The following is a 19,665-nucleotide window of genomic DNA, read 5'->3' as shown; positions in this document are numbered from 1 at the left end:
GAAGGACAATGTAACAGGAGGATTTAATAAAAATAATCAGATTAATATGAAGATTTCTTCTTTAAATGAATGTAGAAAAATGCAATGTCAAAAATGATTAATATAGAAACAAAAAGGTTCACAGCCACAGAGAAAAGCAGCAGTTAAACGCACCAGCTTTCACACTATGCACCACTGTATTACAGATCAGGGAGTCAGTTACTTCGTGTTTGTAAGCTTCAATTCCATGTCTATGAAATAGTCCTCTCTCACCAGCAAGTAGTAAATAAGACAACCACCACCAGGTATTTAGTAGCTCTTAGTACACAATAAGTCTGGGTAGACATTAACATTAATGTCATTATCATACCAACATTAGCAGGCCTCTAAGGCTGGGTAATCAGTCTTACTATCTATGATGGCGAGAGCACTGGGAGACTGGGAAGAGCACCCAGGAGCCCCACAGTAGGCTGCCATTACTTCACACAAACCTGATAACCAGAAGGGAAAGCGCTGTAACTTTCATTTGTTTCATACATCTATGCTAACACCAGTATCTGATCCACATACAGCAAAAGGTGACTTTTGCTTAGCTTACCAGAATTTTCAAATTTACCCATGTAAACCTTGTGCCATATTATTTGTTTTTAATGTATTATGGCATTGGAATTTCTCTAGCCCAAGGGTTTGTACGTAAGTAAGCATGTAGTCTATTTATGTCTCTAGTTAGAAAAGTTGTTTTTTTTAAACATTAAATATTTTAAAATATTAAATATGGTTAAATATCAAATATTAACCATATATAACATTACAAATTTAAAGGCAGTTTTGTAATCAAGAAGTCAGGTAAGAAGACACATGTAGAATTGGGATGGAGGAATACAACAGCATTCCTCCACAGGCAGATTAGACGCAGGATGCACTAGGAACAGGGGCTCTCTCCGTATGATAGCTTGCGTCACACACATACCCAGCTTCACTTCTACAACATGGCTACAGAGTACTGGAAACACAGCTAGTACAACTGATGAAGTTTTGCTGTCATTTGCTTTCAAACTATTTAAACAAAAATGCCTAGATGTATTCGGTGGCCACCAATCAGACAGGGTAGTTCTGGAACAGGAAGAAGACAGAAGTTTCCTATTTGGTATTTTCATGATGACTGCTCTGCTGTCCTCATTATATTATGAAAGTCTGGATAAAGCACTAATGTTAAATCTAGCATTCTAATAAAAGAGTGTGCAGTGATCCATGGCTGGGACTTTTCTCTAAGATTACAAAGGCAACTAAATACAATTAAGAAAATTAAATATACTTCATGATACTAGTTACAACAGGAAAGCGTCTAATACTCACTCTTCAGAGCCTGGGGATTCGTCCTACTATTCCGTGTCATTCCTAGCCTGATAAGTAAGTCACCGAATCAAAGGTGAGGCTGAAACTCTAGGCACATCACACTTAAAGCCAGGAATAGCAGCTACACCCAGTGTTACCTGTTAGCCTTCATCAGCAATAGAAAGCATAAAGAAATAAGATATAACCATTATATAAAAGGAAAATGTGTAAATCATTATCATCTGTAAATGGAAAATTATGGAACTCAGGTTAAGCTACTAAAGAGACTATTAAAGCTATTAATGTTTTGTTGATTGCACTAAAACTCTCTCCAATCAGAAATACTGATAATAATATACATTGTAAAAAATTCTCAAGAGATAAATTTGAAGTATTATATAAGTATCATCAAGACTTAAGACTACAACCACATGCTGCTGAGCTTTCCACTGAAACAAACCGAGTCAGACCTGCTGGAGTGGTAAAACCCTTCAATGACTCTTTCTAGGTTACTTCACATAAACAGAAAACCCATTCTCCCACTGCAGACACACACACACACACACACACACACACACACACACACACACACACACACCACTCCCCCGCATTCAGTTCATACTGATCACTGCCACTGCCTCCCTATTGGCCCAGCAACCAACCGTGGCAGAACTAAATCTGTTCAGAAAAAGGCTAATTAATATTTATTATTTTCCTTATGTTGTGAAGAGAGGAATATCATGTTTCCTTTGAGAATGTGTGCCTGAACTTTTAAAGGCTCAGCCATATGGAAGAGATCTACCGGAGTATATGAAAAGGCCAAGGATTTGGAATTCTAATTCAATTTCCCCTCATATTTTAGTGCAAGCCTGTAGCAAACATTTATTTTTAGAGGTATTTTCAGTGGGGAATTGAACAAAAGACTATTGTGTGCTCCACACAGTTCTCTTTGGTCCCATCTATACCAACTACACAAACATCAGGTTGGAATTAAATGACTCTAAACTTGAAATCAACTATTTCCAGAGTACAAAAATCTTTTCCATACTTATCAGCACATACAAGTTTTGAAGTGAGTTACAGCTGAGTTCAAGTGTTCCAATAAAAGGCCTTTGCTGTAGAGTCTGACTACCTAATACTGACTGTTCAAGAATGCTATACAATGTTTTCATTTCCTCTCCAACAGAACAGTTTTGGTGTGCACTGAATGAACTCACTGCTACAGGCTTCTGATGGAAAGCAGATGGCTGTCGGCCACATCGCTGGCCACCATTTTCTTATTAGAAGGTAGGACTTTTTCTCTACATGAACAAAGTTCAAAGGAGCTCCCAGGCATTCCCTGATCACTATGAATATCTCTGTTTTAATCTGTGATGTGTATAAAATGCAAAAGGAGGTGGTGGCATGAAGCTCAAGGCTATGGAATGAGTGTCCTAAAAGGCGAGAGAGCTCCTGAGCCGTATGCTGGGACATACTCACAAGGGAACTTCAGCAGAGGAATGATGCATTTTAGCATAGTGCTAGAGATCGCATGCTGCAAGTGCTGGCAGCATTGATTTTAGGCCCATGCTGAAGCAGAACATGACAGTGGAGGCAGGGACAGGGGGCTGCTCACCTCATGTTATGGAGAAAGGGGTAATGGTGGCAGAGTAATATAGAGCCTTTAAAGACACATCCTGGTGACCTGGTCTGTCTTCAAGTGTCTACTGATTCCTCAAATGGCACAACTGACAGGAGGAAACACCTAACAAGTGAGCCTGTTGAGATGATTCATATTCAGAGTCTAACAAGCCACTCACCTAGAAAGCCTGCTTACCCACCAAGGTCAAGGGGCAGCATCGGCCTCCAGCACATACCCCCAGGCTTTGAGCACCCTCAGCAGACACCCATGGGACATACACACTATCCACAGCAAGCAAACGCACAAACTGCAGATACATTTAAAACAAAACCAAGCAACCTTTATTTTAAGCCACTGGCTTCATGGTTTACGATGCAGCAAAGGTAACTGGAGCATGCACATTGCTCTACCCAATTCAGCTAGCCTAATTTTTCATTTCAAATTATAAACAATGAAAAGCTGTGTGGATACACCTGGTTTTAGTCAATGAACCCTAGCAACCCTTCACTGTCCTTAGCTACCAGCTAGCCTTCTGCTAGGTACCCTTTAAGATCAAAGCTCTCAGGCTCCTCCTCCACTCCTCCACCCTTGTTAGCTTTGAACGGCTGCTTTTGTTAAACACCGTTGGCTCAGGAACTCGACTGCTAATGTATGCTGTATGGTCAAATCAGTGAGCCAGTGGAATCTGTCTGAAGGGTCGTTCTACGTAGTAAGGCTGCAAATCAGCTCATGGTGTTCTGATGGACTCATTCAAATGGGTCATCAGGCCCAAGAGACCATGGCGAAACATTTACTGCTTCCGGTAATGAATGCTGGGGGAGAAAATGTCTAACTACTGAAATAAAGTTTATCTTTAAGAACCACAGATCTGAGAAATTAGAGACTCTGAAGGAACCTGGATATAGTGTTGTTCTTTTCCAACCATGGAGATACGGATGATCCAGGCCAAAAAGGGCAGAAGCAGGCAGAGCTCTGGGAGTATAAGGCTAGCCTGGACTACAGAGTAAATTCCAGGATAGCCAGAGATACACAGAAAAATCTTGTCTTAAAAAACAGAAAGAAGAAAAAAACTATAACAAACAAAACAAAACCATTCATGATATAAATAAGATATTTTAAACTGCATTGACTTGGAATATCAGTCTACTGTAATACAATAGGAACGTCAAATTCAATTTTGTAGGTAGTTTATAGTTTTGTTAGTATTTTATAGTTAGTACAACAAAATGTACTTTTGTATATTGCTAGTTGGTGTTCTGTCCTTCAAGTTTTGGCTAAATGATAAACATAATAAACAAATCATAGAGAACAATTTTGGAAAACAAGTATGGCTGTTCTGTTTCTACTCCAGGAAACAGAATTGTCAGTAAGGTTAGTAACTAAGGCAGTTAGTTCAAATCATCTGTAAATCTTTAGGCCCTGCAAGGTTGCATGCCTGGCCAGATGCCAATCTAACTAGTTTGTGGGAAACTATGGGCAGAATCTTGGTGCCTTTGTTCTTGCTGGTTATGCAGGGAGCTTGGTTTGATTTGGAAACAATTACTGTGTGTCTCAGTTTAGAGGGCAAATCAAAGAGGCTAGCCTGGCTCTAATGCCTTCAGGGTTACACTCAGAATCCTTTTGGGGAATGATCCTGCTTGTTAATGTGAAGAAACATAATTTTAACAAAGGGGACTTGGGAATCGGTAGGCAACAGGAGATGAGGGGTGGGGATGGCTTGGCTGGTCATGTAAATCTGACCTCTGAAAACCATTCATAGCCCAAATATCCCTATACTCAATCCTGCCTTTCCTTGGAGTTACCAGGGCATATGACAGAATTAAAGAAACAAGATTACATACAGAAGTCCCTGGTGAGGCCCTTTTATACACAGATAAAAATATAAACTGCGCTAGCATTTCTTGAGAAATGCCTTGGAGGTTTAATAAACCATTTCCTGGGCTGAATTTCGAGACAATCAGATGATGAGGGTTCTGACCCAATGAACAGTTTTCACTGTTGGGAAGTAGAATTCTGGAAGGTGGGGCCTGGTTGGAGATGGGCCCCTATGGCAGTGACCATGGAGTTATACCGTATCCATCCTGTTGTGACTTTACGTTTCTTCCCATCCCCCCGCCACCCAAGGCATAAGGCACTTGGGCTGTCATAACTTCACACCACATGCTCCTGCCACCAAGGACTACAGACCAAGGTCTAAGCAGCTAAATACAGTCCTAAGGGATACAGGAAGTACTCCTGGTATTTCCCACTTTACCTACTTTGCCTTAGTAATGTGTCCCTTTGGCACAGTCATAAGTAAGTAAATAAATGACTAACAATGCTCAGTTACTTCTGCCCGCCCTCCACCTCCATTCCACAGGTTTTACAAGAGGGAGATATATGCCTATTTTCCTCAAGAAGAAATGAAGTGTTCTACCTCAATAGTAGCTCCTCCCACAGCAGAGGGCAGAGCCATGGCTCCCTTGGGATGGATGAAAAAGAGATGGTTTCAATGCTTCTGTGAACACTTAACCACAAACCTGCACAGTCTCTAGAAGGAACCCACAAACCACTGCCTGCCATGCTCCTACCACTTCTATTAGAGAAGACAACACACTGACCCTTAGACAAGGCTGCATCAAAAAATGTCACCCATGCTGTCCATACCACAGAGCAGCTTGCTTTCCCTGGTCATATGCTGGGCTCCTCGGGTCATTTAAGACTCAAGGAGGTCCAAGTCATAGTAATTCCAGGGAGCAGAGGCAGGGTGTTCCCATTCTCCTCAAGTTCTGATGAAGTTGGCTATGGCTACTCACAACACTAGATTAATCGTCAGCTAAATCAAAAGTTCAGTGCATTTTCCAAAGAGACAGAAACAAAATAGGGAGAACAGGGAATAGGGAGAAGGCAGGAATTCTACTAGTTCAATGTCAAAAAAATTATGAATTAAAAAAAAATATACATCTCAGCAGGAGCATGACAAAATATTTTGGCAAGTTTCTTGGATTAGGGCCCACAGAATCAGGCAAACAAGTAGCTACCCTAGACCAATATTCTTCACTTAATGAGAATTTCTCATCTAAGCAGTTATTGAATGAATAGCTCTACAGCTGATGAGGCCCCCATGGTTCAGGATTCAGGCACACAATGGGACACAGCATTCCGTGTCCCAGTTCTGATAAAGACCTCACCTCAAAGAGTCGTGGATTCTGCACAATGGGTGGAAATCAAGCAAGGGGAAGAGTGCAAAATTTACAGAAAAATTAATATCTATCAATTACCATTAGAGAAGCAATTCTCAATAGTAAGAAGCATTTGGGGTGGGGTGAAGGGAAAAGAAACAAGTTTAAACAGACCTTCATGTCAAAACAGTTTCCAAAAATTAGAATCAAATCTGTAGAGCAAGAAGTGTTTGGTTATTTACACTGACTTTGTATGAATAAGAATTCTCTTTTTAGCTTCTAAACAACGGGAATCGTCACTTTAGCGCGTCACAATTTACTTAAACAGCACCTACAGGTATGAACTAAATCTCCAAGTTACCGACTCACAGACTGGTGACTCAATTATACTAAGGTAACGACTCCAGAAAAAAAAAATTATAACTATGAAAAAAGACAGGTAATTCTCTTTAAAAATGTCACTAAACAACCCATGCCATGTTGAATAGCCCTCAATGCTGGAGAGAGCAACACCCTACCCAGCACGTTTCCTGGGGGGACTTCCTCCAAATCTTCCAGCTCCCTTCCCATCAGAAGATACAGGTTCTCCAAAGTACAGCACGCCATGTGGGGCACAGGAGGGAGGTCCTCTAGTGGAGCTGAGAAGCCTTGTGGAACCTGACAGAGAAAAATGGTGGAAACCAAGTGAGAAAGCAGGTGAGGCTCTACACACCCTTAAGTGAGGAAGCAGGCAAGGCACTACAGCACCCTCAAATGTTTACTGAGCAGCAAGACACTGCAGTGACCTCTGCCTCTTCCCCAAATGCTCAAAGCTAAAATGTTAATTTCAAAGAATTTTGATAAGAAAGGAGTTGGATTTGATGAGTAAATTCTGAAATACTAAAATCTCTCAAATATTTAAAATGTGTCTGAATCCCTACCAATACACTTTAAGGATAAGAAATCCTCCTGTGTCCAGGTAGTTCTTCCCATTTTGCTGGTCCAAAGTCCATTGCTAATATGTCTGAGCATTATGCCATACAGCAGTTCTCACGCCAATACCATGCTTCTATTTCAACATTCATTGTTACCATATAATTTAAAATTATTGGGATCTTCTGATAAAGTTCTGAAAGCATTCAGTAAGAACTGTGCTACTGCCCTGAAACTCATGAAAAAAAAACATTAAAAATGCCATGACGAAGCTGAGCATCTGCTAAGTAGCTATGACACACTGTTAGTCGGAAAGGGAACAAACATATGTTTAAATACTAAGAACTGATGAGGAGAGAGAGCACACATGCAGAAAAATATACACAAGAATGGTAGATTTATGAGCCCCCCTATGTACTCATTCTTAAAGAGACATTGTCATGAATGCCCTACAGGACCTGAAGACTGAAAGAAAACTAACACATGATCATCTCATCAGATGCTGAAAAAGCCTTTGACAAAATCCAACATCCCTTCATGATAAAGGTCTTGGAGAGATACAAGGCACATACCTAAACATAATAAAGGCAACATACAGCAAGCATATAGCTAACATGAAATGGAGAGAAACTTAGAGCAATTTCACTAAAATAATGAACAAGACAAGGCAGTCTACTCTCTCCATATGTATTCAATATAGTACTTGAACTTCTAGGCAGATTAATAAGACAACCAAAGGAGATCAAGGGCATAAGAATTGGAAAGGAAGAAGTCAAAGGATTGCTATTCGCAGATGAAATGATAGTATACATTGTCAACTTCAAAAATTCTACCAGAGAACTCCTATAGCTGATAAATACATTCAGCAAAGTGGCTGGATACAAAAAAATCAATATGATAAATGGGCAGAGAAAGAAATTAGGAAAACAACACCCTTCACAATAGCCACAGATAATATAAAATACCTTGATGTAACTCTAATCAAGCAAGTGAGAAGGAAATACAAGATATCAGAAGTTGGAAAGATCTCCCATGCTCATGAATCAGTACGATTAATATAGTGAAAATGGCCATCTTACCAAAAGCAATCCACAGATTCAATGCAATCCCCATCAAAATTCTAACACAATTCTTTACAGACCTTGAAAGAACAATTTTCAACTTCACATGAAAACATAAAACCCCGGATAGCTGAAATAAACCTGCACATAAAAGAACCTCTGGAGGCATCACCATCCTGACCTCAATCTGTGCTATAGAGCAACAGTGACAAAAATTGCTTGTAAAAATAGACAGGTTGATCAATGAAATGGAATCAAAACTCAGATGTAAATCAACACACCTATGAACACCTGATTTTTTTTTTTTTTTTTTTTTTTTTTTTGCGTCTTTGGTTTGGTTTGGTTTGGTTTTTAAGACCGAGTTTCTTTTTTTTTTTTTTTTTTTTTAAGATTTATTCATTTATTATATATAAGTACACTGTAGCTGTCTTCAGACACACCAGAAGAGGGCATCGGATCTCTTTACAGATGGTTGTGAGCCACCATGTGGTTGCTGGGAATTGAACTCAGAACTTCTGGAAGAGCAGTCAGTGCTCTAACCGCTGAGCCATCTCTGCAGCCCCTGAACACCTGATTTTTGGCAATGAAGCTAAAATTATACAATGGGGAAAAAATCATCTTCAGCACATTTTGCTAACCTATCTGGATATTAGCGTGTAGAAGAATGCAAATAGATTCTCATTTATCACCCTGCACAACACTCAAGTTCAAGTGGATCAAAGACCTCGACATAAAATCAGACACCCTGAGCCTGAGAGATGAGAAAGTGGGGGAGAACCTTGAATGAATTTGGCACAGAAGACAACATCAATAGCATAGGTACTAATAAGATCATCAATTCTAATAAACAGGACCTCATCAAATTGAAAAGCTTCTGTAAGATAAAGAACACTGTCAATAGAACAAAACGGCAGCCTACAGATTCGAAAAGATCTTCACCACCTCCAACAGAGGCCTAATATCTAAAATACATATAAAGAACTCAAGACGCTAAGACACCAAAACCCCCAAATAATCCAATTAAAAACGGGGTACAGATCCAAACAGAGAACTCTCAATAGAAGAATCTCAAACGGCCAGTAAGCATGTAAAGAAATGTTCAACATCCATCAGAGAAATAAGATAAAAAAATTCAAGTTACAACTCATGCTAGAGAGAATGTGAAACAAGAGGAAAACTCCTCCATTGATGGTGGGACTGTAAACTTATACAGCCATTTTGGAAATCAATATGGTTGTTTCTCAGAAAATTAGGACTCAATTTATCTTAAGAACCAGATATACCGGGGTTGGGGATTTAGCTCAGTGGTAGAGTGCTTGCCTAGGAAGCGCAAGGCCCTGGGTTCGGTCCCCAGCTCCGAAAAAAAAAGAACCAAAAAAAAAAAAAAAAGAACCAGATATACCATTCCTAGGAATATACCCAAAGGACACTCTATTCTACCATAAGGATACTTGTTCAAGTATGCTCACAGCAATTTTATTAGTAGTAAATAGTCAGAAACCAGAAATAACCTAGATATCCCTCAACCAAAGAATGGGTAAATAAAACATAATACATTTATACCAAGGATCATTACCCAGCTGTTAAAAAATAACAACATGAAATTTTCAGACAAATGGATGGAACTAGATTTAAAAAAGTCATCCTGAGTGAGGTAACCCAGACCCAGAAGGACAAACATTGTATGTACTATTTATAAGGGGACATTAGTTGTAAAGTAACCATGCTACAATCCAGACACAGCCAGGCTAAGTAACAAGGAGGGCTCAAAGGGACACAGAATCTCCCTGGGAAGGGGAAACAGATAGAGTTTGTGGGTGGACTAGGGGCAGGTGGAGACAGAATAGGAGGGATCAGGCAGGGGAGGATGGAGAGAGAGTACTGGGTCAGTTGAGAGTATGTGACTCTCAATGACAAGCACAAAGCTATTTACTAAGCTCCAGCAGATATGGTGGTTACAACACTTTTAGCCGCTCACAGACCATAAGTCTACATACACCAAGTCCTGTGCTTTGCCCCACAGCCTAGCAAGGCCTGCCTACCCATCATGCAGCACTAAAGAGAACAGATGTCTAACAGTAGTAACTGAGGGGGAGCTTTCTTCAGCTGAACTCTCCATCCCCTATCTGCATCTAAAAGGCACTGTCCTGGTCACCCACAGATAAGCTCCTCCCATGAGGCTTCTGCACCAGAAGGTCATGTCACTCACTGTTGAGTTGCTTCTTGCTGGTCCTGCCAGGCCTTCTGGTGTCTTTCTCATCTCATGTTTAGTTCCAATGTCTGTCTTGTGTTCCCAGGTAATTCTGGCCTACGGACTCTTTTTGGCCCTGGCTCAGCCATGTCTATCTGCTCTCAGACCGGCCTGAACAGACTCCAGGCAATGCAGGCTGCACCTATCTATCACCTGCTTGCTCACTGTAGCTTTGTAGAGGGCCGCAATACGTTCGCCACCACTAGATGGCGCTGTCTTCCACTGCGCCCCACGTGGTAGGTCAGGATAGACTCCGCCATTACAAGATGGCGCCACCCTTCGCCATGCCAGCCGGCCCCCCCTTTCAGGTAGTTAACTGTGCGCATGTGCAAGAGTGCCTTCGTGCCAGGTCTTTGCCCACTCCAGGGCGTGCCTTATGAGATCATGGGTAACAACCAATCAGGTGTGGGTGCGCTGCACGAGGGTTTTATAAACGCCCCATGTTGGCGCGGCGTGGCTTTTCCTCTTCTAAGATTAATACAGTGGTCACAGTAAGGATTTCTAATGTCCGCGTGCTCCTTGCCGGCGAAAAGTCGCGCGCGGGACATAGCTTGGCTCTGTAAACTTGTGAAGATTAACTATAATAGCACATCTACTTCTTCCCTCCAGCCATAAGTGACAACTACCTTGTTGATATGCAAAAACTGCCAGAAAAGCTGTTCACCTGCTATTGGCTCACCAATGCTATTAAGGGAGCCATTTATGTATACAAATGTTACCAAAGGCAATGCAATAGGTGACATAGGAATTGGGGTGTCCTTTACCCATTTGCCACCTCACCAGTACAGTCTGAAAGTTAGCATATCCTCAAAATAATGCCCACACAGTTTACTCCTAACTCTTACCCGCTGTAAAAAATCAACAGGACTGTACTTAGGTCCCAAGACGAAAATTTTCTTTCCTCTTCGAGCTACACCACTGAACACACGAGCAAATGCAATAAAGGCCTCTTGGCTGCTCTCTTCCTGGGGTGCAGGTTGACGGCTTACACTTGTCATATCTGGTTCCTCACCTGCCAGGTACAAAAAGACAGTCAGTGCCATGAATGCTCACTTCAGCCCAGGAACTGTTCCTATGTACACAAGAAATAGTAAACATGAATATTTCGTCTGAGAATAGAAACAATGTTGATAAAAACTGTGACAAAGTTAAAATACAAAGGACAATGTACCAAGATAAGCAAAAATGTCAAATACTTTTTACCAAGACCTTTTAGAAATGCTATACCTCTTGGCTCATCTTCCTGGGGACTTGTTTCAAGGGCACCTCCATCCTGGGTGGGTCCCTGGGGTGCTTGCCCCTGTGCTGCTGCAAGCTTTTCTGCATGCCTTTGTCTTGCACGTTCACGTCTCTGGGCCATTTCTTCTTGAGTGAGAGGCCTACAGGATGTCACCAATATGTTACGATGGGGCAGCACCAAGCACCTCTCAGCTCTCATTTGAAAACAAGTGCTCATCTGGCTGCAGAAGTGATGGTCAGTACCAGTATCCCATGGAGGCCTCTCCAAGTTCTTTCCAGCAAAAGCTATAGGGGAGAAGGCTCCAGCTACATCGCCAGTGGCTTGGAGTTTATGACCTGGTACACAAGTGCCCACGGCCCCAAGCACCACCAAGTGCAGTTCCACACAACCTTTCACAGCTTCAGGGTTTCTTGTGGTAGAAGCCCACAAGGAGAAGGGAGAGAATGGCTAGTAGGCACCAAGACTCAAAACACCTTGGAAAGTATGCAAAAGGCCACTGTATGAAGTGAGGTTTTCTTTTGAGTTCAAAAGTATGTCTTCATGGAACGTTCACAAGGAAGGCTACAATGTCAGGCTGAGAACTCGCAACTCAGCAGCACTAAGTGTAAGCGACCAGCCACTGTTAGATAGAGGAGATATTCCAATAGGAAAGAATGAGCGCTTGCCAGGGGGCAGCCTGAGTAGAGGGAGGGGCCGTTAACAATAATGGAATAATGCTTTTTTCCTTCATTAAGAAGTACTCATTTGTATTAGGACACAGAGAAGGTACTTAGGACTTTATACTGAAGAGTTTTATAAAAGGTAAGGTAGAGACTGGGCATTTGGTTAGGAGTCTCAGTTTGGAAAGAAGGAACCAGGCAAGTGAAGGGTCCCCAAGGAGTAGTTTCCCTTTAGAGCAGGCACTCACATGAACACCCCCACCTGACCCCCTTGTATTTTCAACCCCGACACAGTGTGGTACCAACCCTTGCCCTGGAGCTGGTAGAATATGGCACATTCGCTGCTGTGCTGGGCTGAACACCCAGCTGGGATAACTCAAGCCTGGGCTTGAGCTACGGCAGCAGAAGCTGCACCACACTGTCTGGTCTCAGCACTGCATCCTCCCACACTGCCTCCTGCCTTGGACATTGCAATTTCTATTTCACTCTGTAAAGCAGACCTTGACACCAGCCTCAGCCCCATCTACACACTGCCTTGCCTCCTTCCTCTTTCTCTTTGAGCACTGGAGGCTACACGGATAGGCCCTGTGCACACAGATAGGTACTGGGCACAGCACTGTTTCCCTGTCTTCTAAGGAGCCACATGCTCCTGGAGCTAACGATGCCCTAACTCAGCCATTCACTGCTGTGCTCTTCAGGCACCTGCGGCTAGATGGGAACTAGGCTACCTGTCTTCAACAGCAGGTGTCCAGACCCAGGACCTGGGCCTCTTAGTCACACCCGGCTCACTCCAGGCAGTCAAAATGAGAGGCCTTGAGTCACTGGAGGAAGACTGACCATCCCTGCAGGAAATGGCTCCTCTTCATGGGACCTCTAAAAGCCTGTAAATACAGGATGCACCCTGCTTCCTCACAACGGTGAGCCATGGCTGCTGTTCTGCCCTCTGCAGCAGTGTCTGATTTGTCCACTTCCTGCCTCTTTCTTTGGCATCAAAAATAAGCATATCTTCCACTCCCGTTCTTCTGTCCCAAGCTACACACTTCCTCTGCAAGTTTATTTGATTTAGTCTTTTGCTAAAAGAATGCCCAAGAGTGAAATCTGTGATTGGAGGTACACATGTGTAATGCCAGTGACCAGTGCCAGGGAAAGGAAGACAGAGGACTTCAGTCTATGTGCCAAGCTCCAGATCAGTGAGCGATCTGTCTTTAAAACAAAAACAAGGTGGACAGCATCCAAAGAACGCCACTGATAAAGGCTGAATGGATGGATAAACACACACACACACACACACACACACACACCTGAAAGTATGAATTAAAATACAAATGCAGAACACAGTATTCACTGCTGTTATCACTTTAGAGTACAGGGAGAGAAATAACACAGGAGTCTGGAGAGAACTGCTCTCCCTAAGGGGTGCATCACTGGTCTGTCTACCATGCTAACCACTGCACATGTGTTACAGCGCATGACCATCACAGTAGTTAGAGAAAGCACACTGTACACAACTTCACACACAGGAAACAGACTTAGGAAGCTTACAAAAGTTGACCCAAAGTTAAATGGATACTATATGAGCCATAATTCAAGTGCAATTTGTTGGGTCCAACCTCCACAGTCACTATCTTCCAGTTGTTAAAATTAAAAATTACCATCTTAAGAAAAAGGACTTTTAATTTAAGCTTTGGTTAAAAAAGAAGTATGAGTTTATTAATCCTAGCGCCCAAGTTCACGACATGGCGCAGCATCACCGATTAAGCTGATACAGGTTGTGTTCCATAGTCTTGGAACTCAGTAGACTTGAGGCAGGAGGACTGCCAGTTTGAGGCTAGGGGTTGTTTGCTTGTTTGTTTGTTTGGCCAGCTTAGTACAAGCCAGGGTCATGTGCGAAGAGGAAACCCCAAGTCTCTGGAGCATTTATCTTCCCGATTGTAAGTGACGGGGAAGGTCCCAGCTCACTGTGGACAGCGCCACCCTGGGCAGGTGGTCTTGGCTTGTCTAAGAAAGGCTGAAGCAGCAGTGAGGACAAGCCGGTGAGCAGAGTAACACCATGGTATTCACCTTAGTTTCTGTGTCCAGGTTCCTACCATGAGTCCATGCCCCGACTCCTTCCATAATGAACGGTGGCACAGACATATAAGCCAAGTAACTCTTTCCTCCTTCAGCTGCTCGGTCACAGTGCTTATCAGAGCAGCAGAGAAGAAACTAAGACACCTGAGCTATAAGATTATGTTTTTCTAGAATAAGCAAGCAAGTAAGTAAGTAAGTAAATGCAAACCAGACAAGATAATAAGCATTTATAGTGATCAGTTAGTATAAAACGAATCAATGCCTGCTATTTAGTTACCACCGATTAATGGCCACTGTGCCCTGCACTGTTACAGGCACTGGGATGCTAGGAGGGAAACAAAGTGGGCGAAGGGAAATCCACGGGAGTTACTGTGTGTCAGACACCCAGTATCTATTCAGAACAAAGAGGAATTGTTTGTATGAAAGGAGGGCTCTGTGGGGTAGGACACAGCTGTAGGTGGTGAGTTAGCTGGGTTCTAGATAACCAACCACGTCCCTGAAGAGAGAGCAGCAGCTACCAACAGGGGAGACTGCTGTGCTGGCACATGGACAAGGAAGGAAAAGAGGCAGCTGAGGAAGTCCATCTGGCTTCAGGCTGTCATGGAGAATGGCCATGCTCCAGCCTCTGATGCTAGTGGGAGAAACAGGTTGGCAGAGAAGCTTGCTGCAGTCAGTACAGAGGACAACCATGTTACAAGGTAGCACACATCAGAGAGCAGGTGGCCCACAGAAAAAAGGTTATCTGTCTGATGCGGCAACTAGCTACTAAAAGCTGGTTCTCAAGGAGGACTCAGAGCCACAAAAAGACCAGGGACAACAGTGCAGGCCTTCCTGGAAAAGTCCAATTTCTAATGAACTACCATTCAGAACAGCAAAAGCAAAGGCAGAGACTATACAAGGGGACAACGGCTTGAGCTGCCTGCTTGGAGTTAGTGGGGTGCTGACAAGTTGTAGGGTGCTGGAAGGCAGGTTCTACGGAGTGCTGTGGAAGAAGACATAGGCTTTAAAGCCAGGCAGCTGCATTCGAGCTCCCGTGCAGCTCCTCTGCTGTGTGTCAGGTCTCTTCCCTAAGGTTTAATCCAGTTCTACTTCCCTTTCAAGTAGAACTGAAACAAGAGCTGCTGCTGGACTCAGGGGCACTCGGCGGTGTGCAGGAGCATCCTAAGAGCTCAGTAAACTGACACCAACTGCCAGCTCCATGGTGGCAGAGTTAAAGCCAGGCCTGCAATGTGCTTTTACCAAGTCTGTGCCTCAGGGATGAAGAGACAGACAGCAGAACACAAGAGTTGCCCCTGTACAGAATATAGAGGCATCATCTACAACCAAGGAGGAAGCTGAGAAACGAGGGCAAAGCATCCGGCATCCAGAGGTATGTGGTGTGCCTTTCTCCATTTTATCCTCACCATCTATCATGTAGTGTATCCTAATCTGCACCAAAGGAAGAGACTCTTCTGCTGGCTCCGGCTTAGTAATCTACTATAGCAGAGATGAGAATGAGATGAGATCACCCCCAATGGCAGATGTCCTCATTCAAAGACACTACAAAATATACGAAAAACATCAGTCAGAAGACAGACAGGAACAAGGTCGGGATGGCGACTTAACTCGGGAGTATCTGAAAACACTGTATGGTATAAAATGAGTATTAACGTGGAGTTAGAGGACAAAGTAAATCAGTAAAATGATTTTACAGAGAACTGATTGCTCCACCAAAATCCATGAATATGTGAAGACTATTAAAGAAAAATACTCATAGGAGACAAACCGTAGTACAGGCAGAGTTGCCAATATTATCTATAAAAAGATGAAGGATGAGTCACAGAGGGATTTTAAGTGGTAATAATGGATCTGAGGCCTGGGGAGTATGTCTTTCAATTCTTCAGCATTCTCTAGTGTCTGAGATACTTTCGGTGGCTACACATCGACTCTGCCGGGACATTTGGAAACTGCCACTGTATGGGGCATTGAAATCTCACCTGGCAAGGGTCACATACACAGTCACAGACAATTTTGGCCATTCACTCATCACTTCCTGGTCCTTAGCTTCCTCCTCTGCCCACTCACTGCCCACGCTTTTCCCCTTGGGGAGTCATTCATCCTTCCTCCACATTCATTTACTCTTTCATTTCTCTTCAGAACAGCAATGCTGGAAGATTCTTATGTTCAAATCACTGTGAGAAAGCTAAAACAAAACAAAACGACCCAAAACCAAAACACATACACAGTCTTTCTTTTAAAGAATAAGCAGAGTTCTATTGAGAAGGAAAAAAAAAGACTCTAAGATGAGGTACAGCATGAAGGACAGGACTTTGTGGACGAAACGGCACAAGTACCAGAGAAAGAGAACAATCTACTGAAGCCCATGGGTTATGACTGGACAGACTCAGTCCACAGTGGCCCCCCAGATTCAGTCACTTTTTCTCCATTAATCTCCATTAATCTCTGTTAACCATGCCATGCAGAAAGAAAAACTCTATTCAGGCATAAAAAAGCAATAAACACAAATACACATCAAAATGTGATAATGACAGTGGTTCAGGCCCTAATATCAGGAATTGATAAATGGGACCTCATGAAACTGGAAAGAAAAGGACAGAGTCGATGAGATAAATCGGCAACCTACAGACTGGGAAAAAATCTTCATTAACCACACATCTGACAGAGGGCTAATATCTAAAATATATAAAGAGCTCAATAAGCTAACCTCCAAAAAAACCAAACAACTCAATCAAAAAATGGAATATAGAGCTAAATAGAGAATTCACAACAGAAATCACGAATGGCTGAGAAACACCTAAAGAAATGTTCAGCATCTTTAGTCATCAGGGAAATGCAAATCAAAACAACCCTGAGATTCCACCTGACACCAATGAGAATGGCTAAGATCAAAAACTCAGGTGACAGCAAATGCTGGCGAGGATGGGGAGAAAGAGGAACACTCCTCCATTGCTGCTGGGATTGCAGATTGGTACAACCACTCTGGAAATCAGTCTGGTGTTTCCTCAGAAAATTGGAAATAGACATACCTAAAGACACAGCTAAACCACTCTTGGGAATATACCCAAAAGATGCCTCACCATGCCACAGGGACACGTGTTCACAGCAGCCTTGTTTGTGATAGCCAGAAGCCACAGATGTTCCACAACAGAAGAATGGATACAGAAAATGTGGTTTCTCTTACACAATGAAGTACTACTCAACTCTTAAGAACAAGGGCATCTTTAGTTTTGCAGGCAAATGTATGGAATGAGAAAATATCATCCTGAGTGAGGTGACTCAGACCCAAAGGGACGTGCAAGGCATATACTCACTAATAAGTGGATATTAGCCAAAACAGTACAGAATACCCAGGGTACAATCCATAGAACTCAAGAAGGTTAATAAGCCAAAGGGCCCAAGTGAGGATGCTTTAATCCCACTTGGGAGGGAAGAAGAAAGCAATGGGAGGTTGGGGGAGAGGAAGGGAGGGACCTGGGTGGGAGAGAACAGAGGAAGGGGAAGAGGAACATGATCAGGTATTGGGAGGGGGCAGGAGTGAAGTCCTGAGGGCCAACAGAAAGAATGTAAATATGCAACCTGGGGGGTGGGGGTGGGGGCGGGAGTGGGAGGTAGGGGGGTGTTTAGAATGTATCAGAGATCTGGGAGGTGAGAGACTCTCAGGATTCAATGGGAGGGACTTTAGATGAACTGCTCAACACAGGGAGAGTGAACTTGTAGAGTCCACCTCCAGTAGAAAGACAAGGGCTCCAGTAGGGCATCAAGTGGAGGAATGGGGTTGCCATTCCACAGTCAAAAACACTGACCCAGAATTGTTCCTGCCTAGAACTACAGGGTTCGAATGTAGAAGAGCCTGAGGGGAAGGAAGTCCAGTGACAAGCTCAACTTGGGATCCATCTCAAGGAGAGGCACCAGGACCTGAAACTGCTACCGATGCTATGGTGTACTTACAAGCAGGAGCCTACCATGGCTGTCTTCTGAGAGGCCCAACAAGCAGCTGACTAAAACAGATACAGACACTTACATCCAACCAATGAACAGAAGTCAGGGATCCTGTGGTTGAATCGGGGAAAGGCTGGAAGAAGCTGAGGAGGAGGGTAACCCCATAGGAAGACCAGTAGTCTCAACTAACCTGAGATCTTTCAGACACTGAGCCACCTGCCAGGCAGCATACACTGGCTAGCACAATGCCCCCGACACATATACAGCACAGAACTGCGTGGTCTGGCTTCAGTGAGAGAGACTTGAGGCCCTGGAGAGTAGGGAGGCCTAGTGGGGAGGTGGGGTGAGGGGAGGGTGGGGACATCCTCTTAGAGACAGTGTAGGGGGAGGGAGAATGGGATGTGGAACTATGGGATGGTGGAACAGGAGGGGGTAACTATTGGACTATAAAAATAAAATAAAATATAATAATAATAAGTACCACTGAACTCCAACAGTACATTTCATCTTTTAGGAAAAACTAGGTGTTGATAATCAATAATGGAGCAGGAGCCTTAATCTTCAGAGGGAAGTCCTTGGAAAGATTATTCTGAAGGGCTAGAGAGATGATCCAATGAATAAGGTCCTTGCCATTAGGCCTGAGAGCTGAGTTCTATCACCAGGACTCCAGTGGTGCAGGACAGAACCGGCTCCCCCACATTGCCTTCTGACCCCCACAAAATAAACAAACACAAACAAATATAAAGAGAAACCTTTAAAAAGGGTTTGAGATCACTATGGAGCATGGTGAAAAACACACCAGAAGAGTCTCAGGCAGGGGAATTAGCTCAGAAGTTACTTCAGTGATTTCTAGAGATGACCAGATCTCTAAGAGTGTGTTGGAATCCAGCCTCTGCCTCTGCTCACGACTCCTCTCCTAGACACCATCCCTTTGCTAGCTAGCTACTTGCTGATGTTCACATGTCTCATCTAGGAAGTGAATCTGTGTCAAAGGGTTGCTATATCACCCTCTTCCCAGCCTCTCCCCAGTCTCCTGCCAAGGAAGAAGATGATCTTGAGCTCTTACAGTGAACCTCTCCACTCCTCAAAAGATGTGAGAAGAGCCCACCAAGTCTCACTTTCTGTCTCTGGTCCTGGAGCCTGAACTCCCCTGAAAGCCCTGTCCCGTTGTGTCCCCTCTGTCTAGCCATGTAATTCGTAACACTTTTTCTCACTTCTCGGTGATGTGTCTTACTGTCCTCTTGAACCACCTGCCTCATGCGAACCCAAATGTCTAAATGCCAGGGGAAGCAGGCAACCTGGGAAGGAGAAGAACAAAGTCCTCTCCACAACCTCTGCAGACGCACGATGTACAGAGAACTGACGATCAGACATGTGGTCTCCAATGAGGCAGACATACCTAGAGCCAGGGTAGGCTTAGCCCACACCATGCCTGAC

General features: G+C 43.4%; 1 protein-coding gene across 1 annotated transcript in view; it reads right to left on the bottom strand.

Annotated features, from left to right (window-relative positions):
• Efl1 (elongation factor like GTPase 1) overlaps positions 1–19,665 on the bottom strand; it is a 124,986-nt gene that overhangs the window by 66,533 nt on the left and 38,788 nt on the right. The window contains 3 exon segments of the mRNA NM_001107534.1: positions 6,615–6,753; positions 11,166–11,332; positions 11,548–11,699. Of these exon segments, the coding sequence (NP_001101004.1) occupies positions 6,615–6,753; positions 11,166–11,332; positions 11,548–11,699 (458 nt within the window).

This window comes from Rattus norvegicus, chromosome 1 (genome assembly GCF_036323735.1).
Source record: "Rattus norvegicus strain BN/NHsdMcwi chromosome 1, GRCr8, whole genome shotgun sequence".
NCBI classification, from domain to species: Eukaryota; Metazoa; Chordata; class Mammalia; order Rodentia; family Muridae; genus Rattus; species Rattus norvegicus.
The sequence above is the reverse complement of the archived record's forward strand: the minus strand, read 5'-3'. Positions and strand labels throughout refer to the sequence as shown.